General features: G+C 48.8%; 1 protein-coding gene across 1 annotated transcript; it reads left to right on the forward strand.

Moving 5' to 3' along the window:
- Window positions 1-1,058: 1,058 nt before the first annotated feature.
- Window positions 1,059-13,798, forward strand: Noc2l (NOC2 like nucleolar associated transcriptional repressor). Its single transcript, XM_051171127.1, has 17 exons — window positions 1,059-1,266; window positions 1,354-1,482; window positions 2,514-2,634; window positions 2,721-2,811; window positions 4,124-4,202; window positions 4,296-4,406; window positions 6,283-6,396; window positions 7,180-7,368; window positions 7,529-7,668; window positions 8,559-8,670; window positions 9,649-9,762; window positions 10,172-10,273; window positions 11,363-11,506; window positions 11,625-11,738; window positions 12,006-12,141; window positions 13,095-13,184; window positions 13,399-13,798. Exons 1-17 carry the CDS (start codon window positions 1,258-1,260, stop codon window positions 13,497-13,499), a joined length of 1,896 nt encoding a protein of 631 aa, XP_051027084.1. The 5' UTR covers window positions 1,059-1,257; the 3' UTR covers window positions 13,500-13,798.
- Window positions 13,799-13,803: the final 5 nt, after the last annotated feature.

The raw sequence follows: 13,803 nt of genomic DNA on the forward strand, positions 1-13,803 counted from the left end.
CCTTCTAAGTGCTGGGATTAAAGGCGTGCACTGCCTGGCTGGCTTTTGTTGTTGTTGTTGCTTGTTTGTTTGTTTTTTGAGACAAGGTTTCTCTGTGTAGCCTTGGCTGTCCTGGACTTACTTTGTAGGCTAGGCTGGCCTCGAACTCACAGCGCTCCTGAGTGCTGGGATTAAAGGCGTGCGCCACCATGCCTGGCTTTTTTTTTTTTTTTTTTTTTAAACCAAGAAAAGCACTTGGTCCTGGATAAACCATTGGGCAGCGTGCATTGGAGGAAAAGTCACTATGGGTGGAAGGGGAAAATGGAGTTTGGAGGGTATGTTTGCCAGAGCAGACAAGGTCTCTAGGCGGGATGCAGAGATGGGGGGGCGGGGATTTATATTAAATGATGACAACTTGAGTGGGAACTGCAAAGGAAAAGTGGACAGCCAGTCAGTGGCGCACGCCTGTAATCTCAGCCCTCAGTGAGGCAGAGGCAGGTGGATCTCAGAGTTCGAGGCCACCCTGGTTTACAAAGTGAGCCCAGGACAACCAAGGCTGCACAGAGAGACCCTGTCTCAAAAACAAACAAACAAAAAAGTGGACAGCCTTTGAGAAATTAGAGTAGAGCGCAGCTGTGGTAGAACAAACCCAGGAAGGCTGCTGAGAGTGATACTGAGGGCTTCTGACTCTGCCTCAGGGCTGAGCAGTGAAGTGATGCTACGTAACAAGAGGGCGTCGCCAGGGCTGTTGTGGGCGCAGGGTTGGAAATGGAGAGTTTTAAGGGTCAGCACACACACGATTTGGAGGTGTTCCCTTAGGAGAAATAATGGAAGATTACAGCAGTGCAGTGAGCATGGTCTGGGGTGCTCTGATCACATGGTGAATTTGAAATGATTGTATTGAAACAGTGTCAGAGGTGCTCTCTGTATGGGAGTATGGAGAAAAGACGAGCCTGATGATTTAACCTCCAGAAAATTCTCCTGCTTGTCCATTGGTACTCACTGTGAATTAGTGATACTCACTAATATCATGGCTTCATTTGCTAAGGAAGGACAAAAAACTCCTTCCCCTGTTGGTTTTTCGCTGGCCTTACTGACACTCATTTTATCAGCCTGCATAAGGGGCGTGCTTCTGAGCACAAAAACCAGCTCTCTCGGCTGAAGGACAGAGACCCTGAGTTCTACAAGTTCCTGCAGGAGAATGACCAGAGCCTACTGGACTTCAGTGATTCAGACAGCTCTGAGGAAGAAGAAGAGCAGTTCCACTCCCTGCCAGACATGCTGGAGGTGAAATGTGGCAGACATGGGCAATGTGGCACCTATCCTATGACTTCTGTACCCTGCCCCAGCTTCATCCTTTTGTGTCTGATGCAGGAAGCAAGTGAGGCAGAGGAGGATGGCGGAGAGGACAGTGACACATTCCCCAGAGGATTGCAGAGGAAGAAGAATGAGCCTGTACCTGTGACCCTGGCCATGGTGGAGAGATGGAAGCAGGGGGCAATGGTAAGAGGTGGTATGATCTGGGTGGCTGCATCTCCACAAGCAGGGTTCTCTAGCCTCGCCTCATTTGAGGTATCTGAGACTGTAGGTGAAAGGAGTGCATTTCTGGGAGGTACAGAATAAGGGTCTTCCTGAGTGCCAGGGTCCTCCAGCTGAATCTCCTTAGTTACAGTGTTCTCAGTCTCTCTCAGGATCCTGCCCGTTGTGGGTGGGTCCATAGTTTGTTTCATTTCATTTTCCGTTGCTGTAAGAGAATACCAGAGAGTAGGTACATTTGGTTTTTGTTTTTTTAGTTTTTATTTATGTGTATGTTTGTTTTGCCTGCATATGTGTTGGTGTACCACATTCATAGTTAACAGATGGTTGTGAGCCACCATGTGAGTTCTGGGGGTTGAACCCAGGTCATCGTGAAGAGCAGTCATCTTTACAGTCCAGACTGGGTAATTTATAAAGAAACCCCTTTTCTTTTTTTCAAGACAGGGCTTCTCTGTGTAGCCTTGGCTGTCCTGGACTCGATTTGTAGACCAGGTTGGCCTCTGTCTCCCAAGTGTTGGGATTAAAGGCATGTGCCACCACGCCCAGCCTTTTGGGATTTTTCTTTTCTTTTCTTTTTTTTAAACAACAGGAGACCACTGTGTAAATCACCCTAGTGGCTGACCTTGAACTCTAGTCCTCAAAACTTGCTGCGGTTCCCTTGCCTTTGCTTTCCCAGACTTCAGATGTTGTGCTTGGCTCTCACATTGATTTCTCAGGGAAGGGATGAAAAGGGAGAATTCCCATGTACTTTCTAGAACAGGTTTGTAATACAGGTTTTCACTCCTTCCTCCTGGGCTCCTGAGATAGGTTCTGCTTATCTAAGTGGGTTATAGGCTCAAAGCCTTTTTTTTGCTGGCTCGGGGTTCAGTGATCTTAGCCCCACTGTTGCTCTTGGTCTGACTTCGTGGGTTAGGAACATCTTTTCAACTTGGAGCAGGTTGCTGGAGACAGATGCTGTGTACTGCTCTCGTAGTGATCTTGATCTCTTGTCCCTTCAGCGCCACCTTACTCCCAAACTGTTCCATGAAGTTGTGCAGGCATTCCGAGCAGCTGTAGCCACCACTCAAGGAGACCAGGAAGCTGCCGAGACTTGCAGGTTCCAGGTCACAGATAGTGCTGGTAAGCTGGGGCCAGGGGACCTGGGCAGCCTCCACTGTGACTCCTATGTCCCTTATACAGGCGAGTGACACTTTTATTCCTTACAGTGTTCAATGCTCTGGTTACTTTCTGCATTAGAGACCTCTTTGGTTGCCTTCAGAAGCTGCTGTTTGGAAAGACACTAAAGGATAGCAGCAGGTGAGGGGATGGGCAAGGTTCTGTCACTGGTGGGGTAGAAGAGATCACAGAAGGTCTTAAGGAAGCACAGACAGCAGCTAGTAAGTAGAGAGGGTCATGGTGGAGCTGAGAGTGGATATTGCCGCCGTGTCTTGAGGTAGTCAATACAGAAGAGCAAAACCCGAATGACAGGTGGTGGCACTTGGCTGATGCATTGACAAGACGTGTCCATGTGGAGGCAGCACAGAACGAAGCTGCAGGGACACCCACAGGTGGGCAGGGTAGAGAATAAGCCAGATGGTTGTGCAGAAGCCTGAGTGGCCTGTCAATGGCTAATGTAGCCAGACTCTGGGGAGCAGTGATTATGGAGGGACAAGTGAGATTTTGGAAACAAGCGTTGCCTCCTAAATTGGATAAGGTGCTTGAGGTGTCCCACAGACAAGGTGGTGTAGGTTTGGATACCTGGAGGAAGTATCTACACAGTGGGGTATCTTTAGTGGGCCCTGTTTTTTTGGTAAACACTTATGTGCTAAGTATTCAGACACTGAGGAATAAGGCATAAAACTCACAGGAATTATTGCTGTTGCCAGGTGTCCAGTTATTTAGCAGTTACGGGTCTGGAGTTTTAGGGTGAAATTGAGTATATACGCACATTCTTTTTTCTTTTTAGGATTTATTAATTATTATGTATACAGTGCTCTGCCTGCATGTACACCTGCAGGCCAGAAGAGGGCATCAGATCACATTATAGATGGTTGTGAGCTACCATGTGGTTGCTGGGAATAGAACTCAGGACCTCTGGAAGAGCAGGCAGTCAGTGCTCTTAATCTCTAAGGCAGCTCCAGTCCTGTTTTTCTGGTTTTTTGATACTGGCTTTCTCTGTGTAGCACTCCTGTCCTAGATTCTCTTTGTAGACCAGGCTGGCCTAGAACTCACAGAGATCTTGTTACCACTACCCGGCCATAAGCACATTCTTTATGGTGAGTGGCATGTGTAGGCCTAAGACACATAACCATGGATGCTTGTGGTCGTAGGGTTGGGGCTACAGGGACTCAGAAGAGGAATAGGTCTGAGAAGGTCCTGGGGAAGATAGTTTAGGATTTTAGAGGGCAGTTGTTATGAACTCTGGCCAAGTTGGTGACCTGTGCAAGGGTTGGGTGTTGCTTTCCTGCTGCTGTCACTGTGGGCCATGCTCAAGAAAGTACAGCTAAGCCTCTGCATCTACCAGCTGTAAGGAGCCCCTCAGCCTTTTTATATGGGGTTAGGCTGTATGCCCTTGTGCCTGGGCGGCTTGTATCTGGATTGAGGAATGGGGTGGGTGTATTCCCTGCAGGATGCTGCTGCCATCTAGTAGCCCACTGTGGGGGAAGCTCCGTGTGGATGCCAAGACATACCTGAGTGTAGTTGTGCAGGTACTGTTCCGGTGGGTAAGGAACCCCAGGGTCTGATAGTCGGGTGCTTTCTTAGGCCAGAATGAGTCTGGGCCTCATTGTTCTCTCCTCCAGCTGGTGGCCTCTCTGGCTGAAGCCACAGTGTCTGCAGCTGTCCTGCAGCATGTCAGCAGCTTGGTTCCTTACTACCTCACTTTTCCTAAGCAGTGCCGAATGTTGCTCAAGGTATGTTTGTTAAGGTTGTTTTTATAAAACTGTGTTTTTCAGTTTCTCTCTTAACCCAACTATCACACAAACAATTGAGACTCATATGTGTTTAATTATAAGCTTCACAACACAATAACTGGGCAGTTATTACTCTATTCTTTTTTGTTTTTTCTTTTTTTTTTTTTTTTTTTTTTTTTTTTTTTTGGTTTTTCGAGACAGGGTTTCTCTGTGTAGTCTTGGCCATCCTGGACTCACTTTGTAGACCAGGCTGGCCTCGAACTCACAGTGATCCACCTGCCTCTGCCTCCCGAGTGCTGGGATTAAAGGCGTGCGCCACCACGCCCGGCCCTTTTTTGTTTTTTCGAGACAGGGTTTCTCTGTGTAGCTTTGACTTTCCTAGATGTGCTTTGTAGACCAGGCTGGCCTTGAACTTAAAGCAGTCCACCTGTCTCTGCCTCCCAAGTGCTGGGATTAAAGGTGTGCACCACCACTACCTGCTAAGCTAATCTGGTTTCCTCCCAGTGTACATCCCAGAGATACCTTCACTTTCTAGATTTCCTGCTTCAGCTCCTTCTCCTGATGTCTCTTGGACCTCTCCCATGGCTGAATCCCCTACTTCCTCCTCTATCTACTCCTCCCCTGGCTGGCAGGAAGTCCAGCCCTATTCTCTTCCCTACTCAGCGATTGGCTGTAAGCTACTTTATTGGCATATCAGGGGATAGCTGGGGGGGGGGCAGAATTTATACTGAGACATGAGATTCTCAGAACAAGGATTACAACCAAATATGGGTGGGGAGGGTACAGAAATCAACATTTGAATTATAAAATAACCTTATGTCTACATCTATCCCCTTTTAGTCTAATAAAAAGTTCTTTTTCTTATAATAACAAATTATATGTAATAATAAAAATTAAAATTATTATGTAAGATTTACATTTGTAAACCCTTGGATAAAGTATTCTATTATCTATTAATTTCTATCCTAAACAATTTAAGTTTAACTATTTAGTCTTCAACCTTAAGAAGGAATAAATATTACCTAAATATATAGGAAATGCAGGCAAGTAGCTCCAAAAGTATAGGACAGAGATATTTGGCTGCCTGGACAGGTCCCCCAGATTTTTCCCTAACGTTGGAGCATCATCTTCAGCCTTCTGGCTCAGAATATTTGACAGAGTTTTCTGTGGAGCAGGAATTATAAAGGACTTGCCTACCTTGTCCTTACAAAGCTCAGCAGGAAACACTGTCTTGGGGGCGGGCGGGAAGTGGCGGAGGGGGCCGAGGGGGACAAAGCTCAGCAGTGGACCTTCTTGCAACCATTTTGTCCAGTCTGGACAGTATTCTGTCTGTAATTGATGCAAGGCCATTTTTTTACCCAGTGGCTAGCTTGCCACATATGAAGCCTTTGATGCTCTTTGAAGTAAAATAGGGTGCTGTCAGGATCAGGCCTATCTTATTGTGAAAAGGCCTTAATGTAATAAAAACTTTAAAAGCCATATTCTATAGATTTTTGAGGATTTTGAAGACCATCTATCTTTTTTTTTTCTTCCCCGAGACAGGGTTTCTCTGTGCAGCCTTGGCTGTCCTGGACTCACTTTGTAGACCAGGCTGGCCTCGAACTCACAGCGATCCGCCTGCCTCTGCCTCCCGAGCGCTGGGATTAAAGGCGTGCGCCACCACGCCCGGCTGACCATCTATCTTATCTGAATTGTTTTTGTCAATCTAAGAAACTAGTATTAACTAGTATCAAACATTGCCATGAGTTTAATTGTCTAACTGGTAATACACAATTGTAATTATCGTAAACAGTTAGTAACAGCAGGTCCACTGAGGCATGCCAGCTAGCCATGGAGGGTCCTAGGCCAGGAAAAGCAGTGATGTATCTCTTTTCAGAGAATGGTGGCTCTGTGGAGTACAGGTGAAGAGTCTCTGCGGGTCCTGGCCTTCCTGGTACTCATTAGAGTCTGCCGGCACAAGAAGGAATCTTTCCTTGGTCCCATCCTGAAGGTAGTATGGGTCTTCTGTCTTTTTTTTAGAAACAGGGTTTCTCTGAGTAGCCTTGGCTGCCCTAGAATCGCTTTGTAAACCAGGCTGGCCTTGAACTCTGCCTGCCTCTGCCTCCTGAGTGCTGGGATTAAAGGCGTGTGCCACCACCGCCCAGCTGGGTCTTCTGTCTTGTTCATTAAGGTCTGTGTTGGGAATCAATCAGCCTGAGCACCTGGCAAATGGTGTTTGTGTCTTATGGTCCTTATTGGGACCTGACACCAAACTGATGACAATTTCCTTACTAGGAAAATAGGGTGGTGATGGGAACAAGAATCCGTGGTCTTCTGGACAGTGGGGGAGGGAGGCTCTTTTCCCCTAGGGATGAGAATGTTATACCTAGAAAATAGGAACAGGTCTGAGTCCACACCAAGATCAGACCCCGATGTTCAGCTGCAAGCCTGGGGTGGCTCTCCTGCACATGGGCAACCCTGGAGCCCTACTGTGTAGACTCAGCATCTCCTCTGCTTCCTTTCTAGGCCTTCAGACTTGTCCTTGCTTAGTCCTTAGCTTATCCCTCTTTTATCATACGCCTTCCTCTCTTCTGCATATCTTAGATTATATGCCTGAGTCTGGTGGGTGAAAGTGTGTAGGCTGAGAAACATCATAGTTTTGGGGTGCTGGGAACCATACAAGGAATGACTCTGCTGTCATTTGGGACCGCAGTTCTGGTGGAAAGGCCTAGGTGTTGGCTTGGAACTGAGCAATGGTTGCTCAGGTGGCTCTTAACTTTGGTTTGTCTGTTAGCAAATGTACATCATGTATGTGAGAAACTGCAAGTTCACCTCTCCCAGTACTCTGCCTCTCATAAGCTTCATGCAACGGACACTGACTGAACTGCTTGCCTTGGATCCCAGCATCTCCTATCAACATGCTTTCCTCTACATCCGCCAGCTTGCAGTCCACCTGCGTAATGCCATGACCACAGGCAAGAAGGTACATGATCAGACCTTTCCAAGCCAGTAGCCACACCCAGGGCCTTAATGCATGCCAAAGCCACTTTTTATGGGGAAGAGTGCTTAGCACTCTGTGAGGAGGCTTTGGGTGATTCTGGCTGGGAAGAACGGGCCCTTAAAGTGGACTCCACTCTCACCAGGAGACATACCAGTCTGTGTACAACTGGCAGTATGTGCACTGCCTCTACTTATGGTGCCGAGTCCTGAGTACCCTTGGTTCCAGCGAGGTCCTGCAGCCCCTAATCTACCCTCTCTCACAGATCATCATTGGCTGCATCAAGTGAGTTCAAGGATAGGGCTTGTTAGATTATCCCGTGGGTTGGGGGCAGCAAGTTCCTCAGGGTATTGACAGTACTCTCGGTATAGAGCAGAGGTTTCTAATCTGCTGGCTTCTGTGAGCTGTGTTGTGCAAAGAATTTTCTTAGCACTGGTCATGGTGACGCACGCCTGTAATCCCAGCACTCAGGAGACAGAGTTCGAGGCCAGCCTGGTCTACAAAGGGAGTCCAGGACAGCCAAGGCTACACAGAGAAACCCTGCCTCAAAAAACCAAGCCCTAACCCTGAGGATTTTCTTGGGTGGCCACGCCTTAAATATTAGAGCGTTTGTGTCTGGGTTTTAGTGGTGTTTGAAGAAGGGCCTGAGAAGATGGTGTGGTTGTAGATTTTAAGTCGCAGGGCTTTGCGGTTACTCTCCACTTCGGTAAGTAGCCTGTCTGCCCACAGTGTAACACCCATTTGTTTGAAGCCTGCTTGGGCCCTTGTGCAGGTTCTAGTTCTTAGTGCTTTTGGCATGCTGCGAATGTGCTGTGTACCTCTCTGGCCAGGAGGGGGCCTCTGTGTCCTCTCGCGCTTTCTCCTGATACTGAGACCAGGCTGGGAAGGGAAGGAGGCAGGCGGTACAAAACAAGAAGGCAAAGGGTGGAGACCAAAAGTGGCAGGAGTGAATGAAACTGAGTTAAAGCTGGGTGGGCGGGGCAGGGCCAAGTCCAAGTATTTGTCATGCCATGTTGAGTTTGGTGACTATTACAGTGCTGTTCTCGTGGGTGCTCTCCCTGTAGGAGTGGCTAGGACCCTCCTGTACTTAGAGCATGTGACTTGAGAGGAGTCAGCAGCTGCTGCTGCTGCTTAGGGCTGGCTACCTAACGAGGCTCTGCTCCTTCTTTCTCCAGGTTGCTGCCCACTGCGCGGTTTTACCCACTGCGCATGCACTGTGTGCGCGCCCTGACATTGCTGTCGCAGACCACTGCCACCTTCATACCCGTTTTGCCCTTCATTCTTGAGGTGAGTGTAGGCACAGCTCGGGTTAGAGTTACACGTGCCTTTTGGAAAGCACATCTTCTCTGTCTGCCAGTAGTGACTTCTGACTGGAATGCTATGGCCCCCAGAGTCTCTCTAAGTCTCACAATTACCATGTTTTCCTAGATAGCCCTTTTTTGGTGGCGGTGGTCTGGTGGTGGTGGTGTTTCTCTGTGTTTGTAGACCAGGCTGGCCTTGAACTCACAGAGATACACTTGCCTCTACTTCCTTGGATGCTGGGATTACAGGTGTGTGCCACCATGCCCAACATAGCTCTCATTCTGACCCCTGTCTGATTCACTGTCCTTGGGCTCTTCATGCAAGATGCTTGTTTCCTGAGAAAGTGAACTACACGGATTGAAACCAAGCTTTCTGCCAACAGGGTGTCTCCGCCCTTTCTTTAATTTATAGGTAGTAATACTAGTGAGCACCCTTTGCTCAGATAAAGATCATCCCCCATCCCCAAATTATCATTAATTGTTGTAGCTGGTTCAGCTGCCAGAAACATGGTGCTCCATGAAGTCTCCTGTGGCAGCTTTCCTGTAGAAGCCCGCTGTGCTTCTGCAGCACATGTGTCTCCTTGATTTGCCTGCCCTCTGTGTGTGGGCTTCTAGTAGCTGGGGAGGCAGCCTTGGACCAAGAGGCTGCTAGGCTAGGATCGTACTTCAGTCTTTTCCTGGGAAGGCAGTGGTGTATAGCTTGCAAAGACTCCCGGGTTTTGGAAAACACAGTCTCTCCCCTGAGACCTGTCTCTTTGTTCTGAATTTCTTTGTTGCTGGTTATACCCACGGTCCTGGGAGGCAGCGGTTTGAGGCCTAGGCCTGAATAACTTTTTTCTCCAGAGTCCTTGGGGCTCTGGAAGGTGAACAGGGCCTGGAGGCATCTGTGGGCTTTGAGCTATCTTTAGTTGTATAGCCTGGTCATGAAGGGTCTCATTGGGTTGGGCTGACACTCTGTGTGTAGATTTTCCAACAGGTGGACTTCAATAAACGGCCAGGCCGAATGAGCTCCAGGCCCATCAACTTCTCTGTGATCTTAAAACTCTCCAACACCAACCTGCAGGAGAAGGCATACCGGGTGAGGCTGGCCTCAAGGCCTTCTGGGTGAGGCCCGTGGCTATGCTTTAGCTGGCTTACAAGGACTTCAGAGAGTGTTGGGGTACAAGGTAGGGCTGCCATTACACAACATCTGTGGTTTCTTTTGAGACCAGATCTCTGTTATAGAGCCCTGGCTGTCCTGTAACTTGCTATACAGATCAGGGTGGCCTTAACTCACAGAGATCCACCTCTCAAGTGCTAAGATTGAGGTTTCTGCAGTCATAGACCAATGGCTCCTTAATCTCAGGCCCTGTAAAGGTGGGTGTGGCTTGGGGGATACTGAGTACTGTTTTATAGCCCGGATCTTGGAGATTGAGCAGCAAGGGTGAAATATAAGATCATGGGCTTTTGGGCTGCTTCATCCAATGAAATGGGGCCTGCTTCCTCAGGATGGTCTGCTGGAGCAGCTGTATGACCTTATCCTGGAATACCTGCACAGCCAGGCCCATAGCATCGCTTTCCCAGAGTTGGTGCTGCCCACTGTCCTACAGGTATGTGTGCTTAACACCTGACGCTCTTTCCCCATCCAGACCTTGGCATCTTCTTTGTGGCTAACTTGGACAATATGCTAGTAGGTTATCTGCCTTTGTGTAGAGGGACAAAAGGGAAGCTTCTTTTAGTTCTACAAGACAGTAGCCAGAGCTGTTGGTACCAGTGCAGGAGAGGGTGCTCATTTGTCTTGGTTGCTTGAACAGTTTCTCTCTGGGGACTGTGGAGTTAACTTGTAAAGGGTTATCAGCCACTGACAAAGTTGGGCCAGGCCTGGGTAACTTAACAGTGATTTCAAGAATTTACAGACCCTTCCCCAGGCTGGCTAGAACCTACTATGACCCAGGGCTACCTATAGAAGTCTGGAAGCCTGGGCTGGTCTGGTGCCCATTCTGCTTTCCTAGATGGTCATAGAGGTCAAATGTAGCCCTCTCTCTCTTTTTTTTTAGCCCTCCCTCTTTTCAGCTCTTTCCGTGTCCCTCATGAAAATCTGTTTGCCCTCAGCCCAGTCATCTTCACACCTCTCATTGGAGGGGGCTCTTGTCCCTGTCTGGTACTGGTAAGGGATTATTAGCTCCATTACTCACAGGCTCGTTGGGGTGAGGGTGCTGCTCATACCTGGATCCGGCTCATATATAGACACAGGTAATATGAAGGCGAAATTACATATACAGCAGTGCACATGTGCTCTATCACTGTTGGTGGCATAATGTGGCGGTGCCCTCCCCCTATGTCCTCTTGGCTGATGATGTCAGGTAGTCAGGACACCTTTGGTTTTGGGCTCAAGGTCCTAGGAATATGGATGTGTGAATCTGGAGTAGGAGTTAGCAGTTAAGATGAAAATAGCAAACAGGCTCAGGGTTTTATGGTTTCTCACAACTGTCCAGCTTCTCACCTCTCAGGCCGCTGCAATAGTACTCAGAAGCACATGAGTGAACGGCCTTAGGCTTGTGAGACCTAGGTAAGAGGCTGGTAGCAGGCCCTGTGTCTCCTTGTGTTTGCCACGTGGCTTCTCATTGCCTGGATCCCCTGTGAGGTGGGGAATAGTCCGGTCACTGGGGCTGTACTGAGTCCGTCCTTCCTTTCTGCAGCTGAAATCTTTTCTCCGGGAGTGCAAAGTGGCCAACTACTGCCGGCAAATGCGCCAGCTGCTGGAGAAGGTGCAAGAGAACTCAGAGCACATCCTAACCCTTCGCCAGAGAGTGACCTTCAGTGTGTCTGACCAGCGGGCAGTGGTGAGTTGGGCTCGGCATCTGGGTTGGAGTGACGCTACCTGAGGTCACCAGTTAGGGTGTTGCATGTGTTTGAGAGTTTTCCAGGATGAGCATGGTCCTGAATTTACTCAATCCTTAGGATGCTTGGGAGAAGCAGGCCCGTGAAGAGGGGACCCCTCTCACCAGGTACTACAGCCACTGGAAGAAACTGAGGGACCGTGAGATCCAGCTGGAGATCAGTGGCAAAGAGCGGGTATGGCTGGGGTCTGGGAAGGTGGCCTGGTAGAAAGTGGCCAAGCAGGTTACTTGTAAAAGGGGCCGGGCTGAGGGAGTGAAATTGGAAAAGGAAACAGAGGTAGGAGGGGAAAAAAACGGGGCAGTGAGTTTGTGTGAAGCCTGCAAGTTGCTGTTTCCTGCACCTGTCCCGTGTATGGCTCCCGTGAGACTGGGCGAAGCTAAGCTCTGCTCTCTTGGCCTCTTCCTTCCTTCATCTGTTCTTCTCTTTTTCTGGTCCTTGAAGCTAGAAGACCTGAACTTCCCGGAGATCAAAAGGCGGAAAGTGGAAGACAGGAAGGCTGAAGACAGGAAGGAATTAAAAGACCTGTTTGAGCTGGACAGTTCTGAGGGGGAGGACAGCACAGACTTCTTTGAGAAAGGTGGGGCCTGGGGTGGGAATGGTTAAGAGCTCTGTGTGTGCTTGTATTTCATATCTGGCTAGTGGGCAGACCTGGTTTTTGTTGTTGTTGGTAGTGTTGATTTTAATTTTTATGTGTTTTTTGCTTACAAGTATGTCTATACCAGGTGTGTGCCTGGTGCCCACAGAGGTCAGAGGAGAGTGTCAGATGCCTTATGACATGTGGGTGCTGGGAGTCAAACCCAGGTCCTTAAACCACTGACCACTGAGCCATCTCTCTAGCCCTAGACCTGTTTGTTTGTTTGTTTTTCCTTTTCTTTTCTTTTTTTTTTTTTTTCTTTCTTTTGTTTTGCTGTTTTTTTGTTTTTGTTTCTGTTTTTGTCTTGAGACAGGATTTCTCTGTGTAATAGCCCTGGCTGTCCTGGAACTCTGTATGTAGGCCAGGTTAACCTTGAACTCACTGAGATCCGCCGGCCTCTGCCTCACTGAGTGCTGAGATTAAAGGCGTGCGCCACCACGCCCAGCTTTATACCTGTTTCTTGTTATTATATTTTTCTCTTTTTTGGTTTTTTGAGACAAGGTTTCTCTGTGTAGCCCTGGCTGTCCTGGACTCACTTTGTAGACCAGGCTGGTATCGAACTCACAGTGATCCGCCAGCCTCTGCCTCCCGAGTGCTGGGATTACAGGTGTGCGCCACCACGCCCGGCTTATACCTGTTTCTTATACCACTCATTGGCCCTTTCCTTCTGTTTAAGCTGAGGACTCAATATTGGTAATTTTCACCATGCTGGGGCTTCCATGTAGGTGGCAGAAAGGGCCAGTGGTACCTTTACCACTGCTGAGACCTGTGGCCCCGGTGGGTGTCCTCATGGGATTACACGGCTAGCCAACTCCTGTGTTGCTGCTCATGCTGCCTTGCTGTTGGGTGTCAGGACGGGGTGGGGTGTATGTGCTTCTGTGGTTCTTCCTCTGCAGGGGTACCTGGGTTCCGAGGGGCTCACCAAGGAATGAAAGAAGAGGACCAGGAGGAAGAGGATGAAGAAGAGGGTACCAGCAATTCAGAGGGTAAGTGGTTTCTGTTGTGAAATAGACTGCTCTAAGCCAGGCCTATGCCCCTCCCTGGGGTACCAGGCCAGCTGCTCTGTATTCCCTGGCAGCCAGCTATAGCATACTGATAATTTTAATTAATACTGTGCTTAATTAGTGATGAGTAAGTAACCTATAAGACTGGCTTCTTCGTGATATAGCAGAATTTATATAGCCTCTTCTTTCTCTGTAGATGGAGACCCAGACACAGGGGTGGACCCAAGTGAACTGTGGCAACTGGCTCAGGGACCACAGGATGAACTGGAGGATCTTCAGCTCTCAGAAGAGGACTGAGGGCTCCTGCCAGGTCCTGGAGGCCTTGAGGCCAACAACTGTGCAGCAGGAGACAGTTAGACAGGGCTTTATTGTACCAGCACAGCAGAACAAATGTACTCAGAGCTGCTTTGATCCTGAGAGGGAACTGGCTCTGCAGAGCCTTCTGCTGCCCTAAGCAGGAGGCTGACCCTGACCTGCAGAGTAGTCCCAGTTGACAGTGGGGAGGGTGGCTCCATGGCCTCTCTACTTTGTCTTTGGTTTGTTTGCAGACCTCTGCAGTTAACCTCTAGAAGGTAAATTCATTACTTTCCTCTTAAGCCAC

Source organism: Acomys russatus, chromosome 29 (genome assembly GCF_903995435.1).
Source record: "Acomys russatus chromosome 29, mAcoRus1.1, whole genome shotgun sequence".
Taxonomy (NCBI): domain Eukaryota; kingdom Metazoa; phylum Chordata; class Mammalia; order Rodentia; family Muridae; genus Acomys; species Acomys russatus.